Source organism: Fundulus heteroclitus, chromosome 4 (assembly GCF_011125445.2).
Source record: "Fundulus heteroclitus isolate FHET01 chromosome 4, MU-UCD_Fhet_4.1, whole genome shotgun sequence".
Classification (NCBI taxonomy): Eukaryota; Metazoa; Chordata; class Actinopteri; order Cyprinodontiformes; family Fundulidae; genus Fundulus; species Fundulus heteroclitus.
In genome coordinates, this window is record NC_046364.1 from 38,549,073 (window position 1) to 38,561,607 (window position 12,535).

The 12,535-nt window shown below is 37.1% G+C and overlaps 1 protein-coding gene across 1 annotated transcript; it reads left to right on the plus strand.

Moving 5' to 3' along the window:
- Nucleotides 1–3,857: 3,857 nt before the first annotated feature.
- LOC118556410 (keratinocyte-associated protein 3-like) lies at nt 3,858–11,118 on the plus strand. The gene is made up of 6 exons (XM_036136521.1): nt 3,858–3,980; nt 5,559–5,743; nt 8,261–8,320; nt 8,422–8,619; nt 8,735–8,869; nt 10,299–11,118. Exons 1-6 carry the CDS (start codon nt 3,968–3,970, stop codon nt 10,368–10,370), a joined length of 663 nt encoding a protein of 220 aa, XP_035992414.1. The 5' UTR covers nt 3,858–3,967; the 3' UTR covers nt 10,371–11,118.
- Nucleotides 11,119–12,535: the final 1,417 nt, after the last annotated feature.

A 12,535-nucleotide genomic window follows, 5' to 3' on the forward strand; every position in this document is an offset into this window, starting at 1 on the left:
TTGGAAAAGAAAAAGCATGAAAAAATAAAACAAAAGCTGCATTACTGATATTTGTAGCAAAAGTGCTCTTTTGCTACTTTTTTTTTTTTTTTTTTATTAACCAAACATCCACTCGGCGTATTTCTGTGAGTCTTTTTCAAGAAAATAATATTTTTTTTGTCAGAAGGGCATCATCCATTTAACGCTGTGCTTCCTGTTCTTAGCTGGCCTGACTCAGAAAGCTCCTTCTGCATCAGAAGAGTACATTTAAAAATAACTTTTCCACCATAGATGACTATGAAAAGGCTGATTATTTATTTTTCAAGCTTTAAATATTTATAGGTTTTTGTTTCTTAAAAACTTTTATAAGTGTTGTTTCAATGTTTGAGTTTTTGCTTTCTATTGTGAGGCTTGATTGTACAGTTTGGTGTGATTTATTTTGTGTTCTTGGTTATTTAAAATCTAACTTTGCTCTCTACAGGTGGACCAAATAAAAATATCCTCACTGCTTGAAGAGACTTTCAGCCAAGCTGTCCCCTAGCACGTCTCATCAGAAGTGCTTTTTCTCTGCCTGGTTACTCGTTCCTCCTGGATGCACAACAGATTGTTTGGCAAGTCTTTCTACAGAGCTTTGAGTGGTTTTATTATTTGACCAAAACACTGAAGGATCCCTTACACCAGGGAATAGAATATTTTAAAAAGCCCAAAACATCCAACATAAAGCCAGACGACCCCCACACCCAAAGAAACCATCAGCTGTGAACTTGTGTTTTACTTTAGGCTGAGTAATAATTGTTAGGCAAATTCATCCCAGCCTGGAAACCAATGCCTTCTTCAAGTGTGCTTTGTTTACATGAGGAGCTGCTCTGCTTGTTTGTTTCTTCGGAGGACTTAAGTCTAAAGCACCTTGGAGATCTGATTGTCTCCTTCACCACCCTGACGGTGTTGTCCTTTTGTTTTCGTGGCAGCATCTGGACCCGCTGACAATCAGCACAGCAGTAGTTTCCCTGGAGACTACTTATCCCCTTTCCAAGTACATCATACGAGCCAGGCTACTCTAATTCCTCATTTCATATATGGTTCTCATTGTTTTTTTGTTCAATGTTTACGCTTTCTTTCATATCATTCTTGGCTTTTTGTGCTTTTTTTTCTGACCAAGCCTTCTAACTCATATGTGTGGACATTTTTGGCAGGCACGAAACTTCTTTAGGTGACCTTACTATCAGAAAATATTCATACTGTAAGAAGCCTTTATTAAAGAAACAAAGTAGGTGCATTATGGTATTTAACTTTTTGAAAGTACATTACTTCCTTACTTTGAGGTACTGTGATTTGGTGTCTTGAAATGTCAGTTTGTTTTTTATATTTATGTTTTTCTGTCTGTTATTAACGCTTTCAGGTCTATATATCTAGATATATCTTCTGTTTACAATTGCTGCTGTCCGTGTGGACCAGTGTTACTCTGCCCTTAGATTTCATATAGATCATGTGTACTGAACTTAGGTGTAATAATGAGTCTTTGCTCCGTGGTGTGTTTTATAGGAGAAACAGGTAACCTTTATCCCAAGTGTTCTTTCCATATTTATCTTCTTGCATACCGCTAGCCCTATTGAGGGGTCTGAGCCAACAAAATACCTTTTAGTTATTAATGAGTTAAAACTAAGAGCTTTGTGTTGGTTTGCCATTCTCGGTTTAAAAAGTTTGCACACAACATTTCATGCAATATAGATCATAGACCTTATTTGAGACCAGGAGTTATATTGGCTTTTTTCTTTTTAGTAACATTAGCCTCCAAATACCGGTATTTCTTTATTTTTTTTTTTTTTAAAAAAAGGTCAAATATTTCTAAAAACTCAGCATAAAACAAAACTGCGAAGAATTACAGCAATGTCTGTCCGTGTTAAACCTTTGGTTCCATAAATTGATCCTTTCTATATCTTTCACTGGTATTTTTTTTAACACTGTTTTATGAGCTCTTCAATTGCTCCAGCAATCATTAAAACATGAGCTCCTCTTAAGTCCTGTTTCCAAATGTATTCCAGTTACTATCTGCTCCATGCTGTCAATCTTAGTGCATTGTTTATGTCATTTTAATTATTTTCCCTCTTTGTGAACTTCTAAGATTGTATTTAACCAGGGGAATGTAAATGGACCGCCTTCGAGGACCGAAGTGGTTCAGACCAACCAGCGCGACCATCAGAGTTTGTATTGACTGTCTGCAGCCTATCTGTTCTTCATTAGCACCCCATTCATTAGCGGTGATAAAACTGGTTATTAAATAATCAAAGACATACGACAGCTTTAGTCTGTTACTCCACGATGTGAGCTTTTGGTTGTATTTAGGTATTTTATGGATTGTATTTGACACAGATGTCAGTAAACGTGTGCCTTTTTGATGCTTATATGCTGGCTTAAGTCAGGACCCAGGTTCAATGCAAATAAATGGATGAATGAATAAATGGATGGCTCTGTTTTGTTCTGTGTGGCATTATTTGTAAGCCTATACACAAATATACATGCATGTCATCTGAGAGGGTTGTAGTCACTTCTTAAAAATTTACAGGTGCATCTCAATAAAATGGGATATATATTTAGGGAGTTCATTTCAGTAATTAAATTTTAATGATTGTTGTTTACACTTAATGAAAATTCTGAATTTCTGAAATTCAATCACTACTTAAGACTCATAAAAATGATATTTTTGTCCTAGAAAGTGGGAATACTGAAAGGTTAGTCTATGGACTGTACAGGATATGCACTTTATTTTTTTTCCCCCTGAATTGCTGCAATGTTGTGCGGTCAGGAAGCCATTTAGTCCGGTTCTGCTGAGTTATTAGGAAGCTCAAGTTGCTTTAATAGTGGCTTTAAACTCATCTGCATTGTTGGGTCTGTTGTCTTACATGTTCCTCTTGACAGTTAAACACAGTGATACCAAATGCTGTTCAACTAGGTATTGGTGCTTTTAGTAGTCTGAGCAGAGGTCGAGCTCTGCTGAAAAAAGAAATTAGGATCTCTATAAAGCTTATTAATGGAGGGGAAGCATGAAATGCTCTAACAACCTTCTGGTAGATGGCTGTGCTGACTTTGAAAGTCATAAAACACAATTTGACCAGCAACAGCACAGGATGTGGGTCCTCAAATCACTACTGGCTGGGAAGTAGTTATAATTCTGTTTCCTCTCCACTCTTCCTAGGACTTTGATTTCGTAATGTTATGCTATGTTTACTTTAATCTGAAGAGAAGTTGTGGGCCACTTGGCAACCGCCAACCCATTTTCCCCTTAGCTCAGGTACTCTAAGACTCAGTTTCAGGAGTGCAACAGTTTTGGCACATGTCCTAGAAATGTCTCGAGAGCTTTCTAGGACACCAACACAGATCTGTGTTGGTGTCTCCTGAAGCGCTGACTCCACCTTCAATTCATGTCTTGTGAATCTGTCCCAAACTCTGATATGGCCTCTGCATCACAAACCTCTCAAGGCTGCATCAATCTCTGTCCCTTTTACAACTTTCTCTACCACCCCACCCCTTTTTTTTTTTTTTCTTGAACCCCAATTTTTTATAAAATGCCTGGGGAAATCAGCTTTTTTAGCTTTAACTTTTGTGGCTTAGCTGTGGACTTTTGATATTTGAAAAAAATATTTTTAATTTGTAAGAAAGTGAATTATGGCACTTTCATTGGGTGTAAAGGGCAATCATCTAAGTCATTAGATTAAATATATTCCCCTGCGTTTAATAAATTCAGAATAAATTAAAATGTCGATATTTTTGAAGAATAAATTCTGATTTCTAATTTAGTCGCAGCAGGGGCGCACGCAGGAGGTCTCAGGTAATTCCCAGGTAACTGATGACGTCATCCAGGAAGTGGAGAGAGGGACGTCCGTGTGGGACACAGCGGCTCAAGACGCTTTTGTTTTGGAGTGGTTACTGTGGGGAAAAAATCCCGAAAACACGATAAAAAGGAGGAAAGATTTTAACCTCCAGCAAAGAGATGTGCAGCTTCGGTGAGTGTTTGCTCTCTTGTTTTGGGAGATCTAAAGAAAAAAAAAAGCGCGTTTTCAGAGAGGGGTCAAGGGTTGTCCGCCTTTTGCCTCCACAGCAGGCCTGCAAGCGTTGGACGGATTTTTATTAACGAAACGTGGGCATCCTTTGTCAGTTCATTTACGGAGTCCTAGAAAATAATACAACTTCCAGATCAGCAACAGTCCGTAAAGTAGCCTACGGCGGCCACCGTAGTAAAGCCTTTGCGTGCATAAATGCACTTTCTGCGATTTAACCTGTTCATTAAAAATGTTTCCTGTTTGGTAAAGATTAAACCCAAGAACAGGGAAATGATTACGTGTTTAGCTAAACCTTAATGTGTGAGCCAAGAGCTATTTAAGCTATTCACTGGTTGGTATATAATCGTTCCATATATTGCTTGCTTGTAGCCTAATGTCTGTAAGCAAGGTATTAATGCCATCAACAGATCTAGATTTAAAGTAATCTTTTAATTTTGCCCACAAATGTCTTCTGTCTTGAAGTAGTTAACATTGGGTTCTGGAGCAGCTGACTAGAATCTGGTAGAGAGGGAATCCGTGGAGGCAGCTGCAGATTAGGGTGATGGTAAGGAGTCCTTTCAGCCTCAAAGACACGGAGATACCATCACCATAAACAAATGGTCAAAAACAGTCAGTAATTATAAGAAGGCCTTGTTTGCTGTAATACCAAAAATAAATTTCAATTATTATTGAGAGGGGAGGAAATATTTTTTAACATGCAATTCTTAATGAAATGTTGCTAAACTTTTTTGGCTTTTTAAAGTTGAAGGTCCTTTTACATTTTCAGTACACTTGCCTCATTTCTAATCAGAAACAAACTTCCAGGTTGAATAAAATACATTTAAAATCTCTCAGGGATATGAATAATTTTGGGCTTAACAGTATAACCAATAAGCCCTTTTCAAAATTAGAAAAGTATTATTGTTATTTAAAAAAAAAAGTCTTCTCAGGGCTGTTTACAAAACAAGGCCAATTTCATATCTAGATATACAGAATCCAGGTTGGTCCAAATTCAGTACAAATCAATCCAATCATTTCCAAATACAATTTAGTTGTATAGTCACTTTCACATTCAATACATAACCCAAATCAAATTTGATCCCAAGTATAATGCAGTACAAGTTAAAGTTCAATGTGTGGACATTTTGGTTCACTGCTGCAGTTAATGCTAGCAGTTGGTAAAACATAACCTATCTGGGGAGACCCAGGCGGTTGCATTGAATCTTTGACTTTAGTTGCAACCCCTCTTCCTGAGCAATTAGGTGGCAACAGAAGAAAACTGTGTTAAATTTCCATTTAACACAAAAAAATCTCCAGACGATCCATCTTCCAGCTCAAGGATATTATTTACCATTTAATCTTAAATATCTGCTGAAGTCTTAAAACCTACACGTATTATTACTGTGACAGTAATAAAATCTAAATATTTGTATTAAAACTAGAATGTGTCTCATTTGTCTGTAATTATAGCTTCTCACTAATTCCTGTCTGTCCTAATGGCACTGAAACATAGAAGCTATTCCTTGTTCTTCTGCCCCGCAGATAAGGACAAAGGGCCTGGCAGGCTGATGAAAAAGGGGCTGATTCTCATCCTGGTCGGCCATATCAACTTCATCCTGGGCGCCATCGTCCATGGCAGTGTCCTGCGTCACATTTCAAAACCCAGCCAGCACATCAGTACTGAATACACAGTAGCCAACATCATTTCAGTCACATCTGGCCTGCTGGTGAGTTACTTCTTCAGACCTTTTGTTTGGTTTTAAATCATCTCAGCAGTTCAGGTGGCTCAGTCTGTGCTCCCATCCAAATCTGAAGGACCATGTTGTGTGCCAACATCATTACTTTTTCTTACCCTGGTGTCGCCTTTATATCTTCTCTCTTCTCATCCAAGTTCACCTCTCTGTTTTAGTCTTCCTCTCCTCTGCTCTTCCTCTTTCTCTCTGCTGATGAGAATTACTAAGCAACCACAAATTTCATAATTGTTTATTATTTAATTTTTCTGGTTTGAGAATTAGGTTTAATCTTAATTACATGATATTTATTCATATTTATATTGTCAAGATTAAAAAAAATTTTTTTATTTTTTAAAGGCAGAAAAAGCCTCCAGCAGAACCAGGTTCAGCATGAGCAACCATACATTTTATTTGAAATACATAAAATCTATCCTCTGGTGGCTAAAGTTCTACAGTTTGTTTAGCTAGGCTTATTGAGCAGTATACTTAGTTTTTAGTATTTACGTTGCACTGCAAAAGTGTACTTAAAAATGTTTAACATCTTTTAATGTTATAACTACACATCTCAAAATATTTGATAGATTTTTTTAACATTTTATTTTATTTAATTTTACTTATTTTTTGACAGATCAACATTTGCATAATTGCAAAGTGAAGGATTATTGGAGTTTATACAAATAAAAATATGTAAAGTCTACCATGCTTCACTGTTCGGCCTCAGTGACCCGATAGTTTGTGGAAAAAACATTTTGCTGTAGTTACATTTGCAAGGTTGTTTTTGTTTTCACATCCAGAGTAAAACATTTGACAGTCTTCTAGTTCTAGCTCCATTAGGTTGGTGGGAGAACTTCTGCACTGCAATTTGTGGCTACTAACACAGCTCACCACCGTCAGGGTGTGAATGTGAGACTGTAGTGTGAAGCGCTTTGGGGTCTTCAGACTAGTTAAAGCGCATTGCAAGTACAAGACATTTACCATTTCTTTATTCTTTCTTCAATTTAACAATGTTGTCACTATTGCATTGAGTTCAGATTTGTGGAGATTTGTGTGTGTGTGTGTGTGTGTTGGGGGGGGGGGGGTTCTTGGTGGGTAAGCAGTCTTTTCACTTTAAGATGTCTGCTTGAACAAAGGTCTGAGACTTCTTTAGATATTGTTTAAAGAATGTAACTGTGCTTTAAACTTGTCCACAGCTTGTTGCACCAATACCAGCATTGATTCTGTAACTTCTACATTTAATATTAAAGGGGACATATCATGTTTTTAAATCCTTTCTTCTCACATTGAAATCATTCATGTGTGATCTATATACAGTGAAAATCCCTTCGTACCCCTGTTCTGAGGTCTGAGAAAAACTCATTCTGGAGCTGTTTCTTTAAATCTAGAGGGACTTCCTTCACACCCACCTTGAGAGCGTTGCACTCCACCCCGTTCGGCCATTTTTTGTAATATGCTGGGGGACAGTGTAATGAGCAAGCAATCATTTTCAGTCATCAAAACTGAACGACTTGGACAGACTATTCAATATTTCTGAACTCCTACAGACTCCAAGTGCACAACAAAATGTATTTAAGAACTAAAAAAAGTTGATTTGCGCTTGATTTTGTGCTAACAGCAGCTTTAATGTGCTGTTGATACAACAGGAGACCTCTCACCTCGGCTCCACCCAGATGGCCAGCTATATTTCCTTTGAACTCCTGAGCTACCACTCAGCAATTAATCTGCCTTTGTACACACTCCCGCCCTCTTTCTCTTTCCACTGCAGTGTTAAAAGTAACCAGCATGAGTTATGTAGAGTCTACAATGCAGAGTGGTATGAAGCAGAAACTGCTTTGATCAAACACATAAAGATAGCTTAAAGAACACATAAAGATCACAACTAATAAAGATAGCTTACGCTATCATGTTATTTCTTGCAGTTCGATGCGCATTAACCTTTTTATTTCTTCTATTTTATGATTTTTGTCTCGTGATTTCTGTTTCGCTTCTGCCACGGAGCAGCAACTTAACAAGCACTAGATAGAAACATTTAGGTCCCAGAGTTGATTATCCTCTCTCTGCTCAGTAATACTGCTGTGTTTTTCCTCTGTGATCAAGACCGAACTTGCCCGTCATAAAGGAGCTGGTTCTTCAAACCAATCAGTAGTCCCTGGAGGGCAGGCCTCATTACATTCATTTATCAGATAAACTGACACTTGTCAGCCATGAGATGGTGTGAACCTTCACTTTTTTTAAAAAATGACTTACAAATGGGACATGACGGTTTTAAACGAGGCAGAATATATAGGGGTTACAAAATGTATGGATTAGATTTAGTTTTTTTTATCGATGGCTTTGTTTTCTTGATGTGCTCTGTTCTGTGCTCTGAATTAGTTCACCTTTTTTTTAGCCAAACATGAAATTAAAAATCCAGCTTCACAACCGGGGGCTAGGATTCCTTGCTGTTCCACCCGAGCTAATAAAGCCTACCTTGTTCATAGTTAAAATGCTCATCTTCTCATGTTGATCTGACAGAGCATTGCCTCTGGGATTACTGCCATTGTGGTTTCAAGGAACCTTCACAAGATTAAGCTGGTAAGAGTTTCATTTGGCTTCAGATAGTGAAACACATCTGGTTGTGATTTTTTTTTTTTTTTTTTTTGGCAAATCTCTTGATGTTGTCTCTGAATCCTCAGCAAATAGGGCTTCTGGTTTCGTCATTCCTGAACGCTTTGCTGTCGGCGGCGTGCTGCGTCGGTCTCCTCTTGGCCATCAGCATCACCATTGCCCAAAATGGGAGCGGTCTGATGTATGGATGCAACGACACAGTGGTGCCCATCAATGCCCGCTCGCCTGTCAGTGCCCAGTGCCCGTTTGACACGACACGAATCTATGTGAGTGAAGGGTGGAACGTTTCCTGCTTATTTTTCTTGTATATGATTTTGCTTTTGCATTTATAAGCATCACAGGAGAAACTTTATCTTGGCTCCACTTCCTCCTGTCCCTCAGGATACCACTCTGGCTCTGTGGATCCCCTGCGCTCTGCTGTCGGCAGCCGAAGCCGGACTGTCGCTGTGGTGCTTCATCGTTGGACTGGCGCTCAGAGGGCTGGCACCCTGTGGGAAAAGCTACATCAAAGAGCAGGTGGGTTTCTTTGTGCGAGGCAGACGGATGTGCTTGGAGGCTCTAACTGTTGTCTGGGACTGTCTGAATCTCTCTCTCTGACTCACAATGGTGTTCTGGTTCTGGCTTGATTTTTATTCAAACAGAACTTAATAATTTGCAGGATAATCATGTCAAGTCCACCTGGGGAATTTCCCTATAAAATGTTTTTCTTAGCCTTTTATTTCTTTTTAATAGTTGAAGAAATTCTAAATATAGTATAGTAAAAATATAGTAGTCATAGTAGTTAAGTATTCAGTGAACATCTCACTTTTACAGGAGGATTTTCAGAAAGGCGTCACTTTTATTTTGACCTAAATTATAAAGCAGGTTTCAGAAGGTCGTATTCTCTTCTATTCTCTTATGTATGTGTTATCTAGAGTATATTATGGTTAATAATAATAGTAATCATCATAAATGATAATAATAACAATGAATAATGAGTATTTTCCCCATTTTTATTCACCTACTAAAAAGTCTTTAATATGTAAAAGTGTTTTTTTTTCTGTGGAGGTTTGATATGGCTAGGAATACATGTTGGTGTGAATCTAAATTAAAAAGTGTGTTACGGTTAGTATTTAATCATTTCTATACAATTATAAGATATGAGACATTAGCTTTCATATTAAGTTATTTAATCTGCAATGCTTTGTCTTATTGCATAAATAATTATATGAATGGGACATAACCGTGACTACAGCTACGGTGGATGGAGTAGTTGTCTTACAATCAGAAATTCCCACTTCCTCCTGTGACACGTGCCTCTGGGCAAGGCACTTTACCCTAAGTTGCCTACCAATAAGCGTAGCAGTGTATCAGCGAGGCACTAGTGTAAAGCACTTCGAATACTCGATATTCAAGCCTTCAATCTTTCCCCTCAGGGTCATTATAAAACATTTTTCTGGAAACAAGATTTTATTTTACTAAAACTAAAGATTTTTATTTTTAAGATTAAGATTTTTGGGACATTTTGTTTAAATGTCTTTATGTCATTGTTGGGGCTTTTTAATTCTTTTTCTTTTTTTTAAACTCCTCTTTAACATTGAAATTGCATGGTAAGAAATCCAATATTTACTGGAAATCTTTTCTATTTGTTGATGTTTTTCCTATACTTTACTGATTTGTTTACTTTTCGCTGTGACATAGAAAAGGGATGATAAAAGTTTTTTTTTTAACACTGATCAACAAAAAAATTATCTTATGCCCTCCAGTTACTTAGGTATAAAATTTTATTCTAAATAGACTTAATTTTTTTAAATATATATAATTAATTTTAGTATAGAATACTAAGGCGCCAATGTTTTATTACAGTAATGATGTTCCATTGTTAAATATCTTGATTATACATTTTATTGGACAGCTGTAGCAGATGTGTTCAAGCTAATAATATTTTCTTCCTTTTGGATCACAGTTGGAGGAAGAGGCTGAGCGCTCTCCCCAAACCCGCCGCCTGATCGGAAAACATCTAAACACTCAAGCCTAAAGCGCCTCAGAAGTCTGTTGAAGTCCGTCCATTTCAAACAGAAGAACATAAAGTGCCATAATGAATATTAATAAGTGCTCATAGGTGTGTGTCCTGAAACGGCCTCCTCGCGGTTTGGGTTCATTAGTGGCTGATATGTGCTCAGCGTGTTTTTATTATGGAGAAACCAGTGTTTATATAGACTGAGTTGTTTGCTATATTTTTATTTGTAGGAATTCTTATTCTACAGAACGCAAAAAGAGTCATTATTTAGCTTTTTCTTCACATTCTTAGCCACTCCATTAAATCTTTTAATTCATATGTTTTCTTCTTTTTTTCTAAATTCAGATTTGATTTCCAGTGTGAAACTGGAATAAAATAAAATGATTTACCTAATTTATCCATCCACTTTAATGCCATTAAATAGTAAACTGCATGTTTGTTTTGGTATATTGTTGCCGTTATACCAGAAGGTAAAACAGACATGCAGTGTTTGCGGGTAGTTCTCTTATAATGAATATTATCATGATTAAAATAGACTAATAATTATCAGTTTCTGATATATCTTACTGTAGTTGCCTTGTTAAGAAATCTGTATTTGTGGGACAAAAACTCTCCATTTCAGTTTTTTTTCTACATCATTTGACATTGCCAAGTTTGTTCATCGGTATTTTTTTTATCAAATATGAAGAGAAACACTCAAATATTTTGTTAAATTAATTTATTTGGAACTACATACATTAAAATTGTTGAATCTCGCCAAAGCTGTGTACGGACTGAGTGCATTTATGTATGTTCTGTAGAGTAATGGTGGGCATTGTTATGTGGGGTCATATTAAAAGGTTAAAGGCAGTATGTGGGTCAGCAGCATGAGCAGCCATAGAGCTGGACCCCCCACAATTTTCTGACAGAGAGGATCAGGATCAGATCATCCATGAAACGGTTAATCTACGGCCGTGCTTAATGCTGTGGAAGGAAATCATAGCACACAGTGCTAATCCTGAGGCTCTGGGGGACAAATATTGACACAAGTGTTGACTTATACAGTCACAACAACTTGTCAAACTGCAACAGGAGATTTAAATCATTTTAAGGAGGACTTTAAAGATACGAGTAAAAAACATGATATAAAATGAACAGTCACACATTCTTTGCTTCTTAGTATTAAGTGTTATTTAAGCTTTTAATCTGTGTCATTAAGTTAAGAACAGATATGGACTTCTTAAAACTAAACTTTGGAAAACTAAAATCTGGAGCTTTTATGAGTTTTATAATACTGTTGGCAAATGCAGTCACATATTAACAAATTAGAGTATCAGCAAAAATGTTTGTTCATTTCAGTAACTGTATCATGGATACTACATGGATATACACAGTGGTATATTTGAAGTATTTATTTCTGTTACAGTATTGAAAGCTAAAATTCTGTTTCTCACAAAATGTAAATATGGAATCACAAATCTTTAAAAAAGAAAATTTGATTTTTAACAAAATATGTGAGCGTACTGTATAGGATGTCCATATGATGCACATTATACAGAGTCAGTACTCTCTGGGCCTCCTTCAGCTTGGAGTACCGCAGCGTGGCATGGGCGCTCTGCTGAGCTGTTATCTTTTATAGCAGCCTTCATTTTGTCTGCGTTTTTTGGGTCTCATTTCCTACAGGAAAAAAAAAATACCACAAAGATTATCTGCGAGGTTTAAGTCTGGACATTTTAGTTAAGCAAGGGATAACCATGTTTATTAAACTTGGTAGTGGTCCATTTGGCAGTGTAAGCAGGTGCCAATTTGTGTTGGAAAAACAAAAGCAGCCTCTCCACATAATTTGTCAGCAAAAGAAATTATCTAGTTCTCTAAAATTGCCTGGTAAACCGTTCTAGTGCCTTTGGATATGATAAAAAACACATTGGACCAACACCAGCATGGCAGATCCCTGCACTTTAGTTTTCAAATGTAAAGCTAAGGTTAATGTGATCAGAGAAAACGAGGACTTTGGACCCACATCGAGCAACAATCCAGTCTTTTATCTCCTTAGTCTGCTGCAGTCCACGGTTTCTGAAACTAAACCAAACTCTTAAATGAGCTTTGGTTCACAATTCTCTTCTGGCAGCACTTATTCCTTTTGCTTGAGCATCCTTTTTCACATGCTTTTCTTCCACTCAACTTACCAATAATAACACATGCAT